A 24211-nucleotide genomic window follows, 5' to 3' on the forward strand; every position below is an offset into this window, starting at 1 on the left:
ATTTATAAAAAAAATAAAAATAAATAAAATTTTATTTACTTAATCTTTTTTTTTCGAACATTGAAAAAAAAAAAAAAAAAAAAAAAAAAAAATATTGTTGTGTCTCATTAATTATTAATAGAAACTTTAAAATATCTTTTTAACACAAAAATTTGGGGGAAATAAAAATCTAAATCTGTGATTAATTTAATTTCATTTTTATTTTTTTTTTTTTTTTATTTTTTTTCTTTTTTTTTTTTTTTTTTTTTTTTTTTGTAAAAACAAACCATTTTTTTTTTTTTTTTTTTTTTTAACCATTTACCATTAACCAAAAAAAATAACTTTAGAAAAGTCGCAAATGACCAGAATTTAAAAATAAAAAATTAAAAAAAAATTTAAAAATAAAAATAAAAAAAAAATATAAAAAAATAAAAAAAAATAAAAAAAAATAGAAAACTGTCAGACGATAAAAATATTTTTTTTTTTCAAAACACACTTTCCGAGGAGACACCACCCAATCAATAATTTTTTATTTTTTTTTTTTTTTCGTTTTCTTTTTTTTTTTCTTTTTTTTTTTTTTTCTTTGTTCTTTTTCTTTTTTTTTTTAAAAACAAAAAAAAAAAAAAAAAACTTAAAATTCTTTTAAAAGAGAGGAGAATAAATAAAATTTTCAAACTGTGATGAATAAAAATTTTTTATTTACATTATTTTTAGTGTTTGTAAATGTAATTTTTGTTGCATCACAAAGAGTCAATATTTCAGTTGATTACAGTATTAATAAAGGATATAGCAATTCACAATGTGGTGTTGATACAGAACCAGCCTGTACGTCATTAGAAGATGCAGGAAATAGAGCAATTTTGGAATCTGTAGAGAATAATGCAACCCCAATTTTAATTTATATCCTCAGTAATATTAATGGATCAGCGCCTGCTTCTCTTGGTAATTTGTATTCAGTTTGTGCATTTATTCAAATTCTATCACCAAATGCAAGCAATCCATTCACAATTGATGGATCAAATACAGATCAACCATTTTTAACAATTGAAGAACCAAGTGAACAACAAACAACATCATCAACATCATCATCATCATCATCATCACCAACATGTTTAATTCAAAGAAAAATTTATATATCAAATTTAAAATTTACAAATTGGAAACAAACCCTTATTAAAATCCATATAAATCAAGAAACAAAAGAAACACCAACTGACCAATCAAAGAGTATTATATTACAAGTTTTCAGAACAGAGGTATCTTATTCAAGTAGTATTTTATTAATTTATCCAAAGAATCAAAATGAATATTATAATTATAATTCAATAGCGATTTTGGCTATGATTACAGCTAAATATATGACCTCTTCACCAAACTTACTCGCTCCAAATTCTATTGATGAATTATTACCACCTTTATATATCGTCGGTGCTGCGGTTCAAGATCAAATTTATCTTGAAAATAGTAATATCTCATTAACTCCATTTTTCTACATTGAAAAGTGCCTTTGGAAAGGTGGTATCAGAAACATCTCTAATAATATCTTTTCTTGTAACCCTTATATGTTCTTTGTTAAAAGTCATATGTTCAGTATAGGTATGATTTCATTTTTTAACAATGAAGTTATGACCTATATTTATATTTTAGAACAACAAGCCGATTTTGTAGCTATCACACCAGTAGCAGATTTAGCCAATATTTCAACGCCAACCTATTGTCATAAAAACAAATATTTAAACCATCAATACTATAACTCATTTACTGTATTTATAAGAGGAAATTCAACTTTTTCTGATCTTTATTTTAATATGCTCAGCTACTATAAATCAAATATTGATTTTTTTTATGCCCAAGATTCAAATATCAATTTTGAATTTGCTGCTACTTATCCACCAAATCGCGGATATGCGAATCTATTCAAAATTATCAATTGCACCCTCAGAATTTATAATGTAGATATGTCCGTCTATCAATTCCCAATTGTTGGCTCAAATTCGTCTGTATACCTTGATAGCTATTATTTAAATAACACTCTCATTTTCAAAAATGAAACCTTTTGTAATTGTAGTGATTGTTTATATTATGAATATTTAAATTCAAATATCAAAAGAATTGATACTTCTTTTAGATATTCCTTATGCAACCCTAAACTTACTCCAACTCCATCAACTACCACTACTCCAACACCTTCAACAACTACAACTTCAACATCTACAACTATTACAGATCCAACAGCAACAACTACCACTACAACCACTTTAATTCCAACTTCAACAACTTCAACAACTACATCAACAACTTCAACAACAACTACAACAACAACGACAATAATAACAACAACAGCTGCAACAACGATGACTGCAACAACAGCTGCAACAACGACAACTTCAATTCCAACTACCTCAATAACCACTTCAGACATAACCACATCTCCCATACAAACAGGTTCACATTCAACTTCAAGTGCAGAAAAAATATCAATGGCCGAGCCAACTTCAAAAAGAACCTCAATAATGGTATTGTTTATTGTGGTAATAGTGTTTATTTTCATGTAAAACAAAATCTTTCCATTATTTATATTTTTATATTCTAATAAAATTTATGCGCAAAATTTTTTTTTTTTTTTTTAAGTAAATATTATTTAAAACATTCAGCGAAAAGGGTTTTTCTTTTTTTTTTTTTTTTTTTTTTTTTTAAAAAAATAATTAAAATTAAAAACAATAAAAGGTTTTTTTTTTTTTTTTTTTTTTTTTTTTTTTTAATTTGTAACAAGCCTTGTTAACAACAAATCGAAAGTTTTATAATAAAAAAAACTTTTAATAATAATTGATGGTTTTAATAAAATTAAAAAAAAAAAAAAAAAAAAAAAAGATGAAAATAAAACAAGTATATTTGCGTACTTATACATATTTTTGAGAAATTGCGAAATCTCAAATTTGAGTCCACTTTTATTTAAAATACAAAAAAAAAAAAAATAATTCTTCGAAATCAGCTGTTTAGGAGGTTTGATCTTTTTTTTATTTTTTGTTTTTATTTTTTTTTATTTTTTGAAATTTTAACAATAAACCTCGGAGCCCCTATGAAACATATGTATTGTTTTTTATTTTTTTAAAAAAAGAATTCAGAGAATTTTAATTTAATGGGACATTGGTAATATATATATCAACCAATCTTGACAATGATTTTAAAAAAAGTTCGCATATTGGGGAATTCGCAATTTTTAAAAAAAAAAAAAAAAAAAAACTTAATAATTTGATTAAAAAAAAAAAACAATACATTTCGTTTGGTTCTTTGAAAGTTTAATTAATTTTTAAAAAATGAACAGCAATTCACAAATGAGAAAATCGTGTTTGTATAATTTTACAAAAATTACTCTGATGGCAATAAAATACTAAAATAAACATAATTTCTTGTAATTTCAATGCAATTATCCACTTTTTCCTAATTTTTTAATTTTTTTTTTTTTAAAAAAATAAAAAAAACAATACTATTTAAGCAATAAATAATTTTTTTTTTTTTTTCATTCTTATCATCTTTAAAAACAATTACTTATAAACTAAATAATATCATTTAATTCTTTCTTCCTTTCTTTTTATATATATAACAAAAAAAAAAAAAAAAATTCTAAACCATAAAATGTTTAAATTAAATTTTAAAAATAATTATAAAGTTTTAACACTTTTATTCTCTTTGACTCTTTCAATGTTTGTTTCAAATGCTCAAGTTTATTACCCAGGCTATTTAAATAATGTATCTAGTATTTCAACGGTTTCTGCAGATTATTTCCCACTTTTAGTTCACAATCCTCCATTAACCAATTCTACAACTTATTCTTTTAATGAGGCTATTAATTTACTTGACACAGTTACTGATCCAATTTTTAATGCTACTCAAATTCAAGCATTACTTAATACATGGGCCTCAAATGTTAAAGCCGTTATTGGTCTTTCTTTACCAATTTATGTTACACAACTCAATAGAATTAATCGTATTGATTTACTCTCAATTCAAATGTATACAGAAACCAATAGTGCCTTCATCCTCAGTGCTACAACCTATGCTCCATTAAAACCACAAGGTGTGTCAATTCTCAACCAAGTTAATGCAATTAAAGCTTCATTGAATGGTATTACTTTAACAACTACTCAACAAGCTCAATTGACTCAATTCAATGCTGCAATTTCTAAAATTCAACTTTCTGTCTCAAATAGCCATTTAATTACTTTTGGTGCTAATGATGTTATTCCATTCAACTCTGACTCTTTATCTTACATGGAATATATTGCTGATGATATTTTAACATTAGATGATGCTATTGATATAATTAAACAAAATAATGTTAGAATTTTAAATTATATTTATGATTTATATTCAACACACAAAACTTTAAGCTTAAATTTTTAAATGTAAAAAATATATATAATCCAATAGCGTAATCTTTTATTTTATTTTTTTTTTATCGAAATTTAATCAACCAAAAAAAAAAAAAAAAAAAAAAAAAAATAATTAAAAAAAAAAAAAAAATAATAATAATAAAATAAATAAATAAAACAAAAAAAAAAGAAAAATAATAAAGACCAATCTTTTTTTTTTAATTTTTTAAATTTTTGATGTGTTTTGGTTGAGGTTTTTTTTTTTTTTTTATTTTCATATCTGATTTTCATTTCCAGGGGGTTTTTTTTTTTTTTAATTTTTTGAGTTTTGGTGTAATTTTAGAAATTTTATTATAAAAAAAAAAATTTCTTTGCAGGATGTGCACAAAAACCTGCATTTTAAAACTAAAAAAAAAACCATTTGCGAGATATTTTTTTATTAAAAAAAAAAAAAAAATATCTTATATTTGTTTTATATTTTTTTTTTTTTAATATATTTTTTTTTTTTTTTTTATAATATATTTTTTTTTTCTCCCCTTAAAAATAATCCTAAAGAACAATGATCATTTGAAAACAAAATCTATTTATTTTTTTTTAAAAAAAAAAAAATAGAAAAAAAAAAGGTCCAATTACACCACACACATAAGTGGTAGGATCAGCAAACTCATGGGCCACAAACTTTTAAACCCTTATTACTTGTATACACTTCCTATTTACATAGCGCAACTCTATAGATTTTATTGGATTGATTAGATAGCGGGTTCAACCTCATCAGTTTACAGATCATATCACTAAGCGCCAAGGTATTTTTTTAAAAAAATTTACATATCAAAAAAAAAAAAAAAAAAAAAAAAAAAAAAAAAAAAAAAAATATATTAATAATTAAAATAAATATTCCGAATCAAAACAATATTTTTTTTTTTTAGTCAATTAATTTTGATAGGCCATAATTTGGTTTTTGTATTGTTTATTCTTTTTTTTTTTTTCCTTTTTCCTTTTAAATTTTTTTTTATATTTTCGCATATCCTCGGTCGTTCAAGGCACTCCTCCAATTCCAAGAATATATATTTTTTTTTTTTTTTTTTTTTAATTTGCTTGTTGGGTTGGTTTTTATGGTGTTTTTTTTTTTTTTAATTATTTGAACAAATATCAACCGAAAATTTACCCTTTTTTTTTTTTATAATAAATTTTAAAAGAAAAAAAAAAATATTTTCCTTTGCAGGATATGCACAAAAATATTCATTACAATTAATACGATGATGGAAAGTAATTTTGTAAATTTGAAGAGTTTAAAGTTATAATAAAAAACCTAATTGGTGTATGCTTTCTAACTCTCCTTTTTTTTATTTTTTTTTTTTTTTTATTTTTTTTTTTTTTATAATGGGTTTTTTTTTCTTGGCCATCGAAAACATATCTATTTATTTATTTTTAAAGATACCCCAATAATTTTTCTTGCGTAACGAGTATTATTTTTAAAAAAAAATTTTTTTTTAAATTTTTTATATGTATATTTATATAAATATTTATATATATATTTTTTTTTTTTTTTTTTTTTTTTTTTTTTTTTTTTTTTTTTTTTTTTTTTATGGAATTTTTTTTCTTAAGAGCAAATATAGCAAAAAAGAAAAAAGACGTTATTAATTATTAATACCAATGCGGATTGAGTTCTCGGTGATTTTGAAAATATCTTCAATCAAGTGACTTTTTTTTTTTTTTAAATTTTTAAAATTTTAATGTATTTTTTGAATAAAAACAAAAAACTTTTTTTTTTTTAATTGTTGTCGTTCTCACACTTCAATAAACTGATATTGTTGTACAACAATTTACAATTTTATTTATTTTTTTAAAAAAAAAAAAAAAAAAAAAAAATTTCCAACCAAAAAAAAATAAAAAAATAAAAAAAAAAAAAATGAAAAATAATGTTTTTTTTTCAATTTTATTTTTAACCATCAGTTTTTTGATTTGTGTTCCAAATGCAACATCTCAAACACTTTCAACAGCCATCACATTGAAAGTTGATTTCGGTTCTATAACACCATATGTCAATAGTGAGTGTGGTGGCATTTTGGATAGTAGCGATACCACAATCTATCCACCATGTAAAAGTTTTAAAGACGCAGGCAATAGAGCCAGACAATATCTCAACAGTGGACTTGCAATTCCAAATAGTAACTACCTCACCATCAGTGTTATTAATACTGCAATTACACCAAACATTGACGGTGAATCAGCTCAACTTGGAAACCTTTTTGGATTTTGTACTGTCGATATTTTAATTGCCACCACCACATCACGTGCAATTGTAGATGGAACTTTATCAACATCTCACTTTGTCAGTCTCCAAGAACCAAATGTTCCAAACACATCATACCAATGTAGTTCTGGAAAAACATTAAGAATTAGAAATATTGAATTTAAAAATTGGGGTAACCAAACAATCGTATACACCAATTTAAATCAAGTTTTCAATAGCCTCACCAAGCAATCCATTTTCTTCGCAACAGTATACACATGGTTTTCCAACAGTATTATCAACGTTCAACCAAAAGGCACAAACTTTGAATATGGATCTGTAGCTTTTCAATGCAGTATTTGCTATTTTAATAACATCAATTCATCATTAACTTTACCACCATTCAACTTTAATGGTGCCAATGTAGTTATTATAGGCTCTCGTTTCCTTAATTCCATATTAAACTCATCACCATTTATTTACTCAAATATCGGTCTCTTCAATTTAAAGGCAACAAGTTTAATTGATAATGTCGTTATCAATAATGGTCATCCATTTGTAAAAACTTTGAATGTTGGCGATAATTTTTACTACACTGGCGTTACAGTCTCCAATTGCCAATTCTCAAAATTTATACAACACGAAAATAACAAAATCAATGCTCCAAGAGAATCTGCAATTCTACATATCTCAACTATGTATTTAATTAATAACATTATCACCTCAAACTACAATGATCCAACAAATTCATTTTTTTCATTCCAAAATTTCATTGGTGCGTCTTATACCTTGGATTTTAATACTATATCTTCATCAGGTAACATCGTTCTCGGTCAAAACAAATCTTTTATTTCTAATCAAAATTCAAATTCCACGAGCTCTTTCTCAGAACCTCCAAGTGATTTCCAAATAGGGTTTAACACTGAAAATTCACACACTGATATATTATATTCAAGCGTTTTATCAACCATTCCTTTTGTTGGATCCAATTCAATCTTTACTTTCTCCTCCTCTGGTGATTGTATTATCGCAAACACTGCAAATTATAACCATTGTGGTACCTGTCAAATTATAGTTGATTCTGATATAAAATATGATAATCTATAAGCAAAATAAATATTTTTTTTAAAATCAATTTTTTTTATTAAATATAATAGAAAAAAAAAAATAATAATAAAAAAAAAAAAAAAAAAAAAAAAATCATTATCTATTTTCTTTTTTTTTTTTTTATTTTATTTTTTATTATATTTTTATTTAAAACAAAAATAAATCAATTTTTTTTTTTTTTTTTTAAAAAAAGAGATAACCACCTTTAGCACAATGAATAATCAGTGAATAGTTATAATTTTAAAAAAAAAATTTTAAAAAATTTAATAGAACAGGATAACTTTCATTTAAAGATAAAAAAAAAAAATTTTCAAATTATAATTATTCACTGATTATTCATTGGCTAATTACAATCAGCAAAAAAATATGGGTTTTATTATTACGCAACACATTCAAAAATAAAAAATTAAAATAAAAATAATTATGTTCAAAATTTTACCGCCTGCAAAGAAAAAAAACAAATCATAACAAATTTGTTTATTTTTTTTTTTTTTTTTTATTTTATTTTTCTTTTTTTTATTTTTCTTTTTTTATTTTTCTTTTTTTTTCAAAAAACGGTTTAACAAAAATACACAATTTAAATGTGTTGTATTGCGTAATAAAAAAAAAAAAATCAAAAAAAAAAATATCTTTTGTGAAGTTTGCACATCGACGAACTATTTTCCTTCCCTTTTCGGTTTTTTTTTTAAATTTATTATTTTGATTATTTTAATTTTTTTTTTTTTAAATTTATTTTTTTGATTATTTTCCTATTCTTTTTTTTTTTTTTTTTTTTTAGATTTATAATTTTTATTTTATTTTCTTCCTTTTTTTTTTTTTTTTCTTTTTTTTTTTTTTTTTTTTTTTTTTTTTTTACTATTTAGTTTCTTTGAAGGTTCATTGAAATATATACAATATGAAAAAATTCGAGTCTATATTTAACCACATTATCTAGATAAATAGTTCGCGAGCAAAACACGAAAGTAACTTTTTTTATTTTTAAAGAAATGAACAACCTACTTTACTAAGAAATTGATCAAATGGTTTTTTTAATTTATTTTTATTTTTTTTTATTTTTTTTTTTTTTTTTTTAAGATATTTTCTCAAAAAAAAAAAAAAAAAAAAAAAAAAAAAAAAAAAAAAAAAAAAAAAAATTTATGAGACAATTTTTTAATATTTTAACCAAATTTTTTTTTTTTTTTATTTTAAAAATAAATATACTCTTTACACTCTTTGCTTTTTAATTATCTTAATTGTAAGTTTCCATCATTTATTTATTTTTTGTTTTATTAATTTTCTTTTTTTTTTTTTTTTTTTTTTTCATACAATAATAAATTTCATAAATTAATAATTTTTAATTTAAAGAACCAAATACAGAAATGACAATAACCAATTATCCATTTGTTACTGGTTCAAACCTTACATCACCATGCGATATTCCTCGTGTCGCTCTTCTTGCTTATACAAACCAAAGTCTTGCATTAAATGCTGCTGGAGGTACAATTGAAAGCGCATCAGATTTATTCTCAATCACTCTTTGCAAATATTATTTGAATAGCGTCGTTTCTCTCTCTCCAACCAATGTATTTGGTGGTGTTGCACATTATTCCAGTTTAACAACACTTATGAATAATCTTGACTCTGCCGCTGATACCATTCTCAATGCACTCTACGCATCCATCAATACTTGTGGTACTTTCACTGATTTGACTGCAACAAAATTCGACACACTCTCAACAGCCTTTAGTGGTTATAGAACAACTATTTTATCACTCCAAACTAGTTCTAATACTTTAAAAACAGCAATCACTACAACCAGAGACAGTTTAACATTGACCACTGACATTTATAACACTGTAAAAACATGTTACACAAATGTTATCACTGCTTTAGAAGGTTTGAGTGCTCGTTTGGGTCAAGTTGCATCTTTACTTAATACTCATAACGCAAATTTCCCAACATTTAAGGATAATGTTACCTCTTATACTGATCCAGAAGGTCCAGGTGATCAAAGCAATTATATGTCTTCAATGAACTATTCCATGGTTACTTATTTGATTAGCTCAAATACCATTTTTTCAAAACTTTATTTTTATAAAAGATTACGTGGTGTTATCTTTTAAATATATTAAATTTAATTTAATTAAATAGATCTGTAATTTTAGAAAAGATTCATAAAAATAAATAAATAAAGAAATTGTCTTCTTTTAAATTTTTAAAAAAAAAAAAAAAAAAAAAAAAAAAAAAGTTTTTATAATTTTATTCACAATTAGCGCCACCCTCACCAAAAAATCTTGAGATTTTAAAATTTTTTTTTTTGAATTTTTTTTTTTTTTGAAATTAAAAGATTTAGATATTTATTTTTTTTTTTGATAAACGGGAAAAAGTTGTAAAAAAAAAAAATTCGAAAAAAAAAAAAAAATTAAAAAAAAAATTAAAAAAAAATAAAATTAAAATAAAAAAAAAAAAAAAAAGCCAACATCACTTTTTTTAATTTTTTTTTTTAATGTTTTTTTCGCTTGTTGTAAAAAAAAAAAAAAAAAAAAAAAAAAAAAATGATAAATCAACCAAATTATTTATTATTTTTTTTATTATTTATTTATTTAAATATTTTGGTTGTGAATTCAGATGAAAATATCTTTGTAAATTACAATGTTAATAGAAATTATATTAAACCAGAGGAATGTGGTTCATTGGAAATTCCATGTGTTTCTTTAGAAGATGCTGGAAATAAAGCAATTTTAGAAAATAAAAATGGAATTGAAAAAATTATTATCAATATTATTGGAAATATCAATGGGTCTACATCGGCATCATTTGGTAATTTATATAGTTTTTGTGGTGTTTTGGAAATTAATTCCTATGACACTCAAAAAATAACGATTGATGGATCAAATTCAAATAACCCATTTATTAATATTCAAGAGAATCAGTATGAAAGTTGTTTAATTCCAAAAAAATTTCCGATTAGAAATATTAATTTTAAAAACTGGGAGCAAACATTGGTAAATATTAATATCAACCAAGAAACAAATCAAACTGTAAATGTGGAATCACTATTTATATATTTTACCAATAATACCATGAATTCTTTAAGTAATATTATTTCTGTTTATCCAAAGAACATGGGAGAGATTTTCAATTCAAAATCAATTTCGATACAGTTTGATAATTCTTTGGCTGAAAAATTAAAACCATCGTCAACTTTTGCACCAAATTCAAATACTGATTATTTACCACCCATTTATGTTGTTGGAGCTACAATTAAAAGTATACCTAGTTTAAATGATAATAACTTTACCACCACTCCTTTTATTTATCTCAGTCAGGCAATTTTAAGATCTTCACTTCAAACAATCACTAACAACAATTTTTGTTATCCATTTGCAATTTCAACAAATAAGAGTACTGTGAGCTTTGCAAATTTGTTTGCACCTTTTGACAATAATAAGATTAAAACTCTTCTTTTCATTTCTGACTCATATAATGTTGATAGTCTTTTCTTTAACTTTACCAATAATATGCCAGCCGTTTGTTCCAGTAAACAATACCTAGGTAATATATTTGATGACTCTTTTATCACAGTAAAAAATTCTTTCAATTCGACTCTTATTACTGGTATTTCACCAAATAAACCTTTACCTGTTTCAATATTTAATAGTGTCACCGAATTAAATTCAATTGATTTAAACCGTTTTAATTTTAATATTGTCAATAGTGTTGTCATCTTTCGTTTTAATCTTACACTTTCTGAATGTACTATCACTGGAAGTAACTCTGCTCTATACCTAGAATATAATGAAACTTTGTGTAGTTGCCCAGGTTGTGACTACTATATGAATGAAAGAAAAGCTTTCTCAACAGATTGCAATCCACCAACTGTAACTCCAACCACTACAGGTATAGATACAACCAGAGAACCATCACCATCACCATCATCATCATCGTCATCATCTCCAAAAAATAACTCCATTAGAAACATTGTCATAATTATTGTTATTTTGGGGTCAGCATCTATTGCTTCAATTGTACTCTTTTCTTTCATCTACAAAAGACATAAAAATAAAAAGTATATACTAAATTCCATTTCTTCAAGTAATACTATGAGTGAAGAAGATAATGACTTAGCAGGTGCAGCTGCCGATAATGATGTATCACCAAATCTCGAATCTACTACTGCCTTTGAAGATGATGATTGTGCACAATTAGAACATATTTAATTTATAATCAATTGTTTTTTTTTTTCCAAAAAAAAAAAAAAAAAAAAAAAAAAAAAAAAAAAAAAAAAAAAATGTACATAATCATTCACACTAATTTGCAAAAAATAAAATAAAATAATTAACTATTAATATTATCATTTGAATCATAGATTTTTAATTTCACTTTTTAATTTAATATTTAATAAACTAAAAAAATAATAAATGGCAACATATTTTTTTTTTTTTTTTTTTTTTTTTTTTTTTTTTTTTTTTTTCCAAATTTTAAAAAACCCCCAGGTTTTTATAATTATGGTTTTTTTTTTTAGGGGGGCCCCCCAAAATTTTTATTCCTTTTTTTATGGGGGGGAAAAAAAAAAAAAAAAAAAAAAAAAAAAAAAAAAAAAAAAAACAAATAATAATAATAAGAATTAAACATTAAACCAATAAAAACAATCCCACATTGTTATAAAAAAAAAAAAAAAATTTTTTCAACTACCATCGGTAAGAAACTTTTTAGCAAAAAATAAAAAAACAAACATTGGATAAAAAAAAAAAAAAAAAAATTAAAAAAAAAAGATTATGAAAACCGATTGTTTTTTTTTTTTTTTTTTTAATATTTTATTATTTTCTAAGATCCAAAAATACCAAATATTACCCCCTTTCCCTAAAAAAAAAAAAAAAAAAAAAATTAATAGAAAAATATTGTTTATCACAGGTTAAGAGGATATTTTTTCAAAGATCCTAATTTTTTGGCAAACGAAATTGATTTTTTTATTTATTGCGACGATCCTTTTCTTCTTTTTGATTTTTATTTTTTTTTATTTTTTTTTTTATTTTTTATTTTTTTTTTCAAAATATCTAACTTCCAAATTTTTTTATTATAAAACGATCAATACCACTTAGGAACACAAGAACTCTTTTTTCTTTTCTTTTTTTTTTTTTTTTTTTTATTTTTTTTTTTTTTTTTTTTAATGTAATTTTTCTTTTTTTTTTATTTTTTTTTTTATACATTAGATTTACTATAAAAAATGTATAAAGGATTTAATTTTCTTTTTTTGATTTTATTTTTATTGTTAGCATTTAATATCTCATTCATAGTTTCACAAAACACTATTTCAGTTAATTATAATGTGCAAAGAAATTATAATTCATTTGAAGAATGTGGTTTAATTGGTGAACCAGTTTGTACATCATTGGAAGATGCAGGTAATAGAGCAATTTTATTATCAAAAACAAGTAACCCAACAAACTTCATCAATATCATTGGTAATATTGATGGATCAACACCTGTCACATTTGGTAATTTATATAATTATTGTGGTAGATTGTTTATTAGATCAAGTAATAGCAATATAAGTATTAATATTAATGGATCAAATTCGACTCAACAACCATTCCTCACCATTCAAGAAGCTGATCAACCAAATTCGACTTTTCCATGTTCAATTCCAAGAATATTTCAATTCCAATATATTAATTTTACAAACTGGAACCAAACACTTGTAAATATTAATATTAATCACGAAACAGATTTAAATTCAGTTAATCCATCAAAGAGTTTAACAGTTTATTTTCAACTTGTAAACATAATTTCTTCAAGTAGTATTTTAAAGATTTATCCAAAGAACTTTGGTGAAAATTATAATTTACAAGCAATTACTGTGGCATATTTATCAACAATTGGTATAGATTTAAAATCATCATCGGTTTTATTTTTACCAAATTCGACCCAATTTTATTTACCACCAATTTATTTAGTTGGTGCATCAATAATTTCAATTTTAAGTTTATCAGATAGTACATTTGAATCAACACCATTTATTTTCTCTGACAATGGAAGTGTATCTTCAGTAGATTCCGAAGTTTCAAATAATAACTTCTATTCATATCCATTCATTATGGCCGTCAATGGTGGAAAGGTATTACTTCCTATCCTTTCTTTTACAAATAATAGTCTTTCAACTTTTGTTTACTTTTCAAATTTTAATAATCAACCATCAATTAAAGTTACATTTTCAAATAACATCTTTGGAAATTCATTCATTCAGAATAGTAAATTTATGAAATATAAATATGAAAATTCTATTTTTGTAATAAAAGATAGTGACTTTTCCACCATTGATCTTTTAGGTTATTCAATTTTAAATCAAAACACCATCACCAACGATTTAATATACATAGTAAATAGTAGTTTAAATTTAGATAATAGTGTAATTAGATCACCAATGTTAGTTCCTCAACATATAATTAATTCAATTAATAGTTCAGTTTCAATTATTAATTTTAACCTTACAATCAGCGAACTACCAATTGTTGGTTATAATTCAAATATACATCTATTTAGTTCAGTTTTCACAAACAATGTTTATTGCGGTTGCCAAGGCTGCTCCTATTATATTCAATTGGATTTGGTTAATTTAAATCAGTATTCATCTCAATAATCTCTAAAACTATTAAATTAATAACTTTCTTAAAAAATTTTTAAAAATAAATAAAATTTTTTATTCAGTTTAATTGGTGTATTATACTTTTATTTATTTTTTAAAATAACTCTTTTAGTCTGATAACAATAATGATGGTATAGTATTAAAACTTTGAATCTACATTTTCAAATAACCTTTTTAATAGAAATTTTCAAAACAAAAAAAACTAATATGTAATTTTGAACAATTTTCTTTTTTTCTTTTATTTTATTTATTTATTAATTTTTGATTTAAAACTAAAACCAATTAATTATAAAAAAGAGTTTAGAATAAATTTTTTTATATTTTTATTTTATAAACATTTTAATTTATTTGAAGTTTCAAAACAATTCTTTTAATCTGGTAAATAGTAATGATCTACTATAAAGGCTATTGGCATATATAAAAATGAGCTTCATGTAAGAATTCATATTTCCCATATAATCTTCATCTGATGTAAGAGAATCAACATAAAATTCTACTTCTTCTTTACAAGTTGGCATTAAAGATAAAATATCACTAAGTTCATTTTTAATTAAATTAAAACGGTTTGAAATTAAAATAACAGATTTGATAGCCAAATCATAATTATCTTTAACAACTTGAACAGTGGCTGCATTGGGAGTACTTGGTAATAAAGAATTTTTTGTTGAATTCATTGCTGAGGCCAAAGATGTTGCTGATTGTTTTATTGTGTCAATGCTTGATTTTAAATTATTAATTGATGTTGAAATTGTATCAAATTTTGAAGGGTCATAATTGGTGTATTTTGTAATTGTATTAATATTACCAATAGTATTATTTAAAATGGCAAAGGCAATGTTGTTGGCATCATTATATAATGATATTAAATTATTATAATGAGATACGGCTCCAAATGTATTACTTGTCGAGAGAGCTACGATATTATTTAAATAATATTTACTAAATGTAATATTAAACACCTCCTCTGGCACTTCATAACTAATAGCTTTAGAAAATTGTAAAGCATCTAATTGATTTGAGTATGTAGGTAATGCAGCACGGGGTATATCGGCAGGGTTTATAAGATCTCTACCTATTGCCGGTATATAATTTGTAACTAATGAATTTGAAAAACAAACTAAAGAAAGAATAATGACCAAAGGAATTTGAAAAAACATTTTTAAAATTATATAAAAAATTAAGAAACTAATGTAAATAAAAAAAGTAAAATTTTGAATATTTTATTATTGAACGAATGAATATAATAATGAAATTTTTTTTTTTTTGGTTTAAATAGTAAAAAATTTTATTAAGAAGAAAATTAATTTTTAAAACCAAAGAAAATTGTTGTCGCCAAAGTATTTTTTTTTTTAAAGTGCAAACATTTTCTAATTTACAAGAATACAAAAAAAGAATGAAATTAACAATCGCAGATCAAACTTGATAGCTCACACTAATTTTCTTATTGGTCTTTTTTTAAACCCCATCGAAAATAAATTGTTTTTGGTTTATGAAGATTTTCTTGTAAATTGGGTTTTTTTTTTTTTTTTATGTTCACCACCTCAACATATTTTTCTTTTAGTTTTAGGAGTTGTGGTATGAGCAAAGGATCATTCCTTGGTTGAAAAAAAAAAATCCTGGCGAATAAGGATTAGAAAAAAACTTTTTAAAAATTTCAGAAAAAAAAGTAATTTTAAGAAATTTCTCATTCCGACATTGTTGAATTTTTCTTAGAAAAAAAAAAAAACTTGAAAGAAAAAAAAAAAGAAAAAATTAATTAAAAAAAAAATAATCAAAATAAATTGTTTTTTTAGTATAAAAAACCAATATTATTTTTTAGTATCCACCTAAAAAAAAAAAATTAAAAATAAAAAAATATTACCTAAATAATTTTTTACTTCACAGATTTCAAAAAAATAATAAAAATAATGAATAACAATCAAATTAATTTTCTAATTAATACAAATAAATAATTTTAAAAAAAAAAAAAAAAAAAAAAAAAAAAAAAAAAAAAAAAAATAATGAATAACAACATCAAACAAAACTAAATAAAAAAATAATAAAAAAAGAATAAAATAAAAAAGAAGAGAAATAAAAAAAACTTGAATAATTAAATTTAGAAATAAAAAAATATAACCCATCCAACTAATGAAAATGAGTATCTCCAAGAGAACCTGATTTATTTTTTATTATTTTTTATTATTTTTTTTTTATCTGGGCAATTAGTTAGATAAAACTTGAATAGATAATTAGAATATATATGAATAGATATCATCTAAGGCCAATAGATAGAGATATAGCCAATTTTGAACATTAATTAAGATTTATAAACTTGGTTGTTTTTTTGAAAAGATTTAGATTCTTTATAGGCTTCAAATTAACAAATTTACAAATTTTGGTTGGATTTTACTGCTTCATTAATCTTTTTAATCTCTAATTTACTTAAATACTGTAAAGTTATTCAATTATTAGATTATAACCTTTCTAGTTGTGCGAAATCTTCATACTCTTGTTCATAAGCCACTACCGATATGTCAATGGTCGGAGAAACTGCTTTTTCATCCTCATCTGCAACAGCAATACATGTGCCATCATTAAGTACACTATCATTTGAACTAATTTTATCATGATTATGGAGCTGTGAGTTTGAGATATATTTATTATTTTTATGTCTTTTATAAATGAATGAAAATATAATAAGGGATCCAATAGACGCAATACCCAAAACTGAAGTGATAATAGCAATATTCCTTGATCTGCTACTTTTTGGAGAATTTGGTGTTGCAGTTGATGTTGGTACTGGTGTTTGAGTTGGTTTTTGAGTTGATGTTTCGGTTGTTGGGCTTTCCGTTGGTGTATCTGTTGGTGTGTCTGTTGGTGTGTCTGTTGGTGTGTCTGTTGGTGTATCTGTTGGTGTATCTGTTGGTGTGTCTGTTGGATTAGAACCACATGGATAGTTTGTGTTATCATGTATGGTTTCTCCTAAATAATAACTGCAATTTTGGCAACCACAAAAAGATTCATTTGTAAAGGTGAAAGGATTTAAAAAAAATATGGAGGAATTGCTTCCAATAATGGGTGTATCAGAATTACTTAGGTCCAAACCAGATAAACTGACTGAACTACTTTCTGTTTTTAAAAAATAATTGGGTGATATAAGTGAAGAAATTTCCCTGAATGCAAAAGAGAGTGAACTGTTTTCAACAAAAACTAAAAAGTTTTCAATTGAATTTAAGGAAAGAGTTGATTGCAAACAATCTTTAATTTCTACGTGGCTCTTTTTGATTACTGCAAATGAATCTTCATATTCAAGTCCAAGATATTTATTTCTGTGATAAAATGGTGTTTGTGTGGTATTCTCGTATTCAAAGTTAAATAGTGTTGCGCCATTGCAATCATATAAATATATGAATGTGGAGAGTTGGTTGTTTTTGAAAATTAATAATTTCAGTGTGACCAAGGAGCTGATTGACAAAATGAATGGATTCACCGAGAAATTATTGTTTGACATTGTTTGAGTTGGAATGTTAATCTCTCCACCTTGGATAAAAACAAACGGAGTAGACAAGAATGTTCCATTATCTATATTCATACCTCTATTAATAAAACCACCGACCACATAAATAGGTGGTACATAATCGGTAACTGAACCTGGTGCAAACAGACTTGAAGACGACTTTAAGTTATAACCTAAGGTTGATATAAAATGTACAGTGGTGAACCTTGCGTTGTAAATCTGGCCTAAATTCTTTGGATAAACCATTAATATGCTACTTGATGAATATATATTTACACGATTGAAATAAAGAGCAAACGATTTTGAATTGTTAGTTGAAGTTAAATTTGTTTCTTGATTAATGTTGATTTTTGCAATTGTTTGGTCCCAATTTATGAAATTTATATATTGCAAATAGAAATATCTTTGTGATGTACATGAATAGGTTGAATTTGGTTGATCTGGCTCTTCAATATTGAGAAATGGTTGTTGCGTTGAGTTCCAACCATCAATGTTAATATATACAGTGTCACTACCCGATTTAATATATAATTTACCACAATAATTATATAAATTTCCCAATGAAACAGGTGTTGATCCATTAATATCACTAATAATAATAATATTATTACTTGTATTGGTTTTTGATAATAAAATAGCTCTATTTGAAGCATCCTCTAATGATGTACAAACTGGTTGATTATCTACACCACATTCTTCAAAAGAATTGTAATTTCTTTCAACATTATAATTAACTTTAATATCTGTTGCAACGCAAATATTTAATAAAAAAAATAATAAATAAAAATATTTTAATTTTTCAATCATAAACGAAGTTTAATATGTATATATATATTATATATATATAATATAATTTATTTAAAATTTCACTATTTTTCGATGATTTATAACCGCTTTAAAAAAAAAAAAATTGAATTAAAAGATCAAATCTCACAATTTTTTTTTTTTTTTAATTTTTTTTTTTTTAAATTTTTTTTTTTTTAAATTTTTTTTTTTTTTAGTGTTTGAAAAATATCTGGGTGCTTATTTAGATATTAAAGACTTTGGCAAAATAAAAAAATATTGAAAAAAAAAATAAAAAAAAAAACTTTGAAAAATGACAGAAGAATAATAATAATAATAAATAAGAATAATGATAATAATTATAACTTAAGTAAATAATTATACAACTTTAAGTTATTTAAAAAATATTTCCCACCTTCATTTTTTTTTTTTTATTTTTTTTTTTTTTAACCTAAAATTGATCGAGGAATCTTAAAGTAAATAAATTAACAACTTTAAAAAAAATATTTCCCACCTTCATTTTTTTTTTTTTTTTTTTTTTTTTTTTTTTTTGTGAATATTTCGTTTTTTTTTTTCATTTTTTGTGAATATTTCGTTTTTTTTTTTCATTTTATTTTAAAATGGATTTTCCCACTGGGACTGTTGTTCTTTTTTTTTTTTTTTTAAAAAATAAAATAAAATAATATAAAAGTATATTTAAATATAAAATATAAAACAAAACTAAACAAATATATTTAAATAATTGTTTATTTTATTTTTTTCCAAAAACAATTTTAATTTTTAATTTAATTTATTTTCCTATTTTTATATTGTTCTATTTTACTTTTACTTTTATTTTATTTTATTTTATTTTATTTTATTTTGATCTTTTTTTTTTATAATTTTTATTTTCCAATCTAGCGGGTTTTATATATATTTTTTTCTTTGTGTATAATTTTTTATTTTTTTTTATTTTTTTTATTTTATATTTACTACTAATTAAAGTGAATGAAAACTACCCTCTCTTTCTCATTTTTTTTTATTGTTTTAAATTTTTTAAAAATAAAGTTAGTAGTTCAGTTTTTTTAAAAAAAAAAATGACGAAACATGGGTTTAACAGAAAAAAAAAAAAAAAATCTGTTGTATTTTTTGCATTTTCTAATTTTTTTTTTTTTTTTTTTTTTTTTTTTTTTCTCTTCTTTACAAATTACGACAATAGTCAAAAAAAATTAATTGAGCAAAGATGAATTTGGTGTAGAAGATATTGGTCAACCAAAAGAAAACAAAATATAAATCAATTAAAGCATACCAAATCATTTATGTGTAGGTTGTTTTTTTTTTTTTTTTTTTTTAAAAAAATAATAAATTAATAGTTACTAATTTTTTTTTTTCAAAAATTTAGATTATACCGTATTGGTTTGTTGGATCATTAAAAATTTTAGTTCCAACATGTAAAACTCGTGTAGTGAGAATTGCAGTGGCATTAAAAGAAAGAGCTCATTGGTAAAAGAACACTTAAATCCGGGTTTAGCTCCAATTAGTAGAAAATTTCGTACGAGAGGGTTGTAATGATGATACCTTTCCACACTTTGTTTCACATCGTTCCATTAAAGCTGCATTGAGATCAAGTGGTCATACCGCCATTGGTTCTGTTGGTAGTTCTGGGTATACTCGTTCTTTTTGTGCCCTTCTACCACCTGGCCATTGATTCACCCACCAACTGCTCCAAAACCTTTTTATCGTGGTGCAGCCGGTAATGCAACAACAGCAGGAAACAACTTCACAATTTCAAAATAAATTGGAGACTCAAATACCACACACCAAATTCATAGATAATGTGGCTCATTTACTACACACACTGCAATTGGTGGGGATGTCCAACCTATGTAATCGTTTCAACCATATGGTTGATATGAAGAATAAATATAGTAGAATTGCAATGTTGTGGATTTCGATATTCACCATGGTAATGGAACACCACTCTTGAGATCCAAAATCAAATTCAATATCAGATTTGGTCGGGGTGTTAATGCGGCACCCATCATCAGTGATGATTAGTAAAAATATGTTCAATATTTTAATATAGTTGGGATTTCAAAGAGGTACCATTGGAGGAAATATTTTAAAAGTCGATTATCAGCAGTGAATCCAACCAAGTACAACAATTTAATTTTAAAAAAAAATATTAAAAAATTTATTAAAAATATTAAATAAAATTTATTAAAAGTTTATTTTCACCAGAATAACCGATACCAGAAAAAAAAAAAAAAAAAAAACAAAAAAAAAAAAAAAAATTAAATTTGAAAAATATCGTTCATCCTTAATTATGAGGAAAAACTATTTTTTTTTTTTTTTTAAAAAGACTTTTATCTAGTTTTTGGCAAATGGTGTCAAGAAAAAAAAATATTTTTACTTTAATTTTTTTTTATTTTTTTTTTTTTATTTTTTTTTTTTCAAAATATCTTGCTCGAACTTATTTTTATTATAAAATGATCAAAAACACTTAGAAACACAAGAACTCTTTTTTTTTTTTCTTTACTTTTTTTTCTTTTTTTTTTTTTTTTTTTTTTTTAAAAAAATATAACTTTTTTTTTTTTTTTTTTTTTTTTTTTTTTTTTTTTTAAATTTTATTTGTAATAAAAATGTATAAAGGATTTAATTTTCTTTATTTGTCAGTAGTCTTATTGTTAGCATTTAATATCTCATTCACATTTTCACAAAACACTATTTCAGTTAATTATAATGTGCAAAGAAATTATAATTCATTTGAAGAATGTGGTTTAAATGGTGAACCAGTTTGTACATCATTGGAAGATGCAGGTAATAGAGCAATTTTATTATCAAAAACAAGTAATCCAACAAACATCATCAATATCATTGGTAATATTGATGGATCAACACCTGTCACATTTGGTAATTTATATAATTATTGTGGTAAATTGTTTATTAGATCAAGTATTAGTAATGTCAATATTAATATTAATGGATCAAATTCGACTCAACAACCATTCCTCACCATTCAAGAAGCTGATCAACCAAATTCGACTTTTCCATGTTCAATTCCAAGAATATTTCAATTCCAATATATTAATTTTACAAATTGGGATCAAACACTTGTAAATATTAATATTAATCAAGAAACAGATTTAAATTCAGTTAATCCATCAAAGAGTTTAACAGTTTATTTTCAACTTGTAAATATAATTTCTTCAAGTAGTATTTTAAAGATTTATCCAAAGAACTTTGGTGAAAATTATAATTTACAAGCAATTAAAGTTTCATTTATATCAACAATTGGAATAGACTTAAAATCATCATCGGTTTTATTTTCACCAAGTTCAACCCAATATTATTTACCACCAATTTATTTAGCCGGTGCATCAGTAACTAGAATTTTAAGTTTATCAGATAGTACATTTGAATCAACACCATTTATTTTCTCTGATAATGGAGGTGTATCATCTGGAAGTTTCGTCGTTTCAAATAATAACTTCTCTTCAAATCCATTCATTATGGCCGTCAATGGTGGAACTGTAGCACTTCCTACCCTTTCTTTTACAAATAATATTCTTTCAACATTTATTTACTTTTCAAATTTTTATAATCAACCATTAATTCAGGCTACATTTTCAAATAACATCTTTGGAAATTCTTTCGTTCAGAATAATAAATTTATGGAATATGAAAATGAAAATTCTATTTTTGTAATAAAAGATAGTGACTTTTCCACCATTGATCTCTTAGGTTATTCAATTTTAAATCAAAACACCATTGCCAACGATTTAATATACATAGTAAATAGCAGTTTAAATTTAGATAATAGTGTAATTAGATCACCAATGTTAGTTCCTCAACATATAATTAATTCAATTAATAGTTCAGTTTCAATTATTAATTTTAACCTTACAATCAGCGAACTACCAATTGTTGGATTTAATTCAAATATACATCTATTTAGTTCAGTTTTCACAAACGATGTTTACTGTGGTTGCCAAGGCTGCTCATTTTATATTCAATTGGATTTGGTTGACCCATTAGAATACTTATCTCAATGCAATCTCTAAATTTATTAAATCTAAAGTAATAAATATAAATATATTACTGTAAACGTGTTTTAAAAAAGAATTAATATTTAATTTTGAACAATTTTTCTTTTATATTCTAAATTTTCTTTTATTTTTTTATTTTTATTAATTTTTAAAAACAAAAAAAAACAATTGATTTTTAAAAAAGAGTTTAAAATAAAATTTATATCTTTTTATTTTTATTTATTTGATGTTTTAAAACAATTCTTTTAATCTGGTAAATAGTAATGATCTACTATAAAGAGTATTTACATTTTTAAAAATGAGCTTCAAATAAGAATTCATATTTCCCATATAATCTTCATCTGATGTAAGAGAATCAACATAAAATTCTACTTCTTCTTTACAAGTTGGCATTAAAGATAAAATATCACTAAGTTCATTTTTAATTAAATTAAAACGGTTTGAAATTAAAATAACAGATTTGATAGCCAAATCATAATTATCTTTAACAACTTGAACAGTGGCTGCATTGGGAGTACTTGGTAATAAAGAATTTTTTGTTGAATTCATTGCTGAGGCCAAAGATGTTGCTGATTGTTTTATTGTGTCAATGCTTGATTTTAAATTATTAATTGATGTTGAAATTGTATCAAATTTTGAGGTATCATAATTGGTGTATTTGGTAATTGTATTAATATAACCAATTGTATTGTTTAAACAAACAAGAGAAATGTTGTTGACTTCATTATATAATGATATTAAATTATTATAATGAGTAACGGCTCCAAATGCATTACTTGTCGAGAGGGCAACGATATTATTCAAATAATATTTACTAAATATAATATTAAATACATCACCTTGAACTTCATAACTCATAGCTTTTGAAAATTGTAAAGCATCAATTTGATTAGAGTATGTAGGTAATGCAGCACGGGGTATATCAGCAGGGTTAATAAGATCTCTACCTATTGCGGGTATATAATTTGAAACCAATGAGTTTGAAAAACAAACTAAATAAAGAATAATGACCAAAGGAATTTGGAAAAACATTTTTAAAATTTTAAAAAAATGTATAAATTAATGTAAATAATAATTTAAAGGATAAATATTTGAATATTTTATTATTGAATGAATGAAAATGATAATGGAATTTTTTTTTTTTTTGGTTTAAATAGTGGAATATTAATTTTTTAAAACCAAAGAAAAATGTGTATTTTTTTTTTTTGTCATTTGCAAAAATTATTACAAACATGATTGTTGAAGATTTTCTTGGAATGGGTTTTTTTCTTTTTTTTTGTTCAACACCTTAACATATTTTTCTTTTTGTTTAAAGAGTTGTGATGTGATCACAGGATTATTCCTTGATATCAAAAAAAAAACCTGGCCAATAAGGATTAAAAAAAATCTTTTAAAATTCCAGGAAAACAATGAATTATGTAAAATTTTTCTAATTTTTTAATTTAATAAAGAAAAAAAGAAATGAAAAAAAAAAAAAAAAAAAAAAAAAAAAAAAAAAAAAAAAAAAAGGAAAAAATAAAAATGATTAAAAAAATTACTAAATCAAAGAAAGTTTAATTTTATTTGTTTGTATTTTTAAATTTTAAT

General features: G+C 23.3%; 12 protein-coding genes across 12 annotated transcripts; 9 read left to right on the plus strand and 3 right to left on the minus strand.

Annotated features, from left to right (window-relative positions):
* Positions 1-659: 659 nt before the first annotated feature.
* DDB_G0285729 (hypothetical protein) lies at positions 660-2534 on the plus strand (the record flags this gene model as incomplete). Its single annotated transcript, XM_633072.1, has 1 exon — positions 660-2534. The coding sequence occupies one exon, from the start codon at positions 660-662 to the stop codon at positions 2532-2534; it is 1875 nt and encodes a 624-aa protein (XP_638164.1).
* A 1081-nt stretch (positions 2535-3615) lies between these two features.
* On the plus strand, positions 3616-4383 carry DDB_G0285615 (hypothetical protein; the record flags this gene model as incomplete). Its single annotated transcript, XM_633073.1, has 1 exon — positions 3616-4383. The coding sequence occupies one exon, from the start codon at positions 3616-3618 to the stop codon at positions 4381-4383; it is 768 nt and encodes a 255-aa protein (XP_638165.1).
* Positions 4384-6261: 1878 nt separating this feature from the next.
* Positions 6262-7692, plus strand: DDB_G0285617 (agglutinin domain-containing protein; the record flags this gene model as incomplete). Its single annotated transcript, XM_633074.1, has 1 exon — positions 6262-7692. The coding sequence occupies one exon, from the start codon at positions 6262-6264 to the stop codon at positions 7690-7692; it is 1431 nt and encodes a 476-aa protein (XP_638166.1).
* A 1358-nt stretch (positions 7693-9050) lies between these two features.
* On the plus strand, positions 9051-9794 carry DDB_G0285619 (hypothetical protein; the record flags this gene model as incomplete). The annotated part of the gene is made up of 1 exon (XM_633075.1): positions 9051-9794. The coding sequence occupies one exon, from the start codon at positions 9051-9053 to the stop codon at positions 9792-9794; it is 744 nt and encodes a 247-aa protein (XP_638167.1).
* Positions 9795-10226: 432 nt separating this feature from the next.
* DDB_G0285621 (hypothetical protein) lies at positions 10227-11891 on the plus strand (the record flags this gene model as incomplete). The annotated part of the gene is made up of 1 exon (XM_633076.1): positions 10227-11891. The coding sequence occupies one exon, from the start codon at positions 10227-10229 to the stop codon at positions 11889-11891; it is 1665 nt and encodes a 554-aa protein (XP_638168.1).
* A 1007-nt stretch (positions 11892-12898) lies between these two features.
* Positions 12899-14311, plus strand: DDB_G0285771 (hypothetical protein; the record flags this gene model as incomplete). Its single annotated transcript, XM_633077.1, has 1 exon — positions 12899-14311. One exon carries the CDS (start codon positions 12899-12901, stop codon positions 14309-14311), a length of 1413 nt encoding a protein of 470 aa, XP_638169.1.
* Positions 14312-14673: 362 nt separating this feature from the next.
* DDB_G0285623 (hypothetical protein) lies at positions 14674-15474 on the minus strand (the record flags this gene model as incomplete). The annotated part of the gene is made up of 1 exon (XM_633078.1): positions 14674-15474. One exon carries the CDS (start codon positions 15472-15474, stop codon positions 14674-14676), a length of 801 nt encoding a protein of 266 aa, XP_638170.1.
* A 1295-nt stretch (positions 15475-16769) lies between these two features.
* On the minus strand, positions 16770-18620 carry DDB_G0285773 (hypothetical protein; the record flags this gene model as incomplete). Its single annotated transcript, XM_633079.2, has 1 exon — positions 16770-18620. One exon carries the CDS (start codon positions 18618-18620, stop codon positions 16770-16772), a length of 1851 nt encoding a protein of 616 aa, XP_638171.2.
* Positions 18621-19672: 1052 nt separating this feature from the next.
* Positions 19673-20082, plus strand: DDB_G0285731 (hypothetical protein; the record flags this gene model as incomplete). The annotated part of the gene is made up of 2 exons (XM_633080.1): positions 19673-19717; positions 19978-20082. 2 exons carry the CDS (start codon positions 19673-19675, stop codon positions 20080-20082), a joined length of 150 nt encoding a protein of 49 aa, XP_638172.1.
* On the plus strand, positions 19895-20283 carry DDB_G0285625 (hypothetical protein; the record flags this gene model as incomplete). Its single annotated transcript, XM_633081.1, has 2 exons — positions 19895-19898; positions 20117-20283. The coding sequence occupies 2 exons, from the start codon at positions 19895-19897 to the stop codon at positions 20281-20283; spliced, it is 171 nt and encodes a 56-aa protein (XP_638173.1).
* A 934-nt stretch (positions 20284-21217) lies between these two features.
* On the plus strand, positions 21218-22639 carry DDB_G0285627 (hypothetical protein; the record flags this gene model as incomplete). Its single annotated transcript, XM_633082.1, has 1 exon — positions 21218-22639. One exon carries the CDS (start codon positions 21218-21220, stop codon positions 22637-22639), a length of 1422 nt encoding a protein of 473 aa, XP_638174.1.
* Positions 22640-22855: 216 nt separating this feature from the next.
* Positions 22856-23656, minus strand: DDB_G0285629 (hypothetical protein; the record flags this gene model as incomplete). Its single annotated transcript, XM_633083.1, has 1 exon — positions 22856-23656. The coding sequence occupies one exon, from the start codon at positions 23654-23656 to the stop codon at positions 22856-22858; it is 801 nt and encodes a 266-aa protein (XP_638175.1).
* Between the last annotated feature and the right edge of the window lie 555 nt (positions 23657-24211).

This window comes from Dictyostelium discoideum, assembly GCF_000004695.1.
Source record: "Dictyostelium discoideum AX4 chromosome 4 chromosome, whole genome shotgun sequence".
NCBI classification, from domain to species: domain Eukaryota; phylum Evosea; class Eumycetozoa; order Dictyosteliales; family Dictyosteliaceae; genus Dictyostelium; species Dictyostelium discoideum.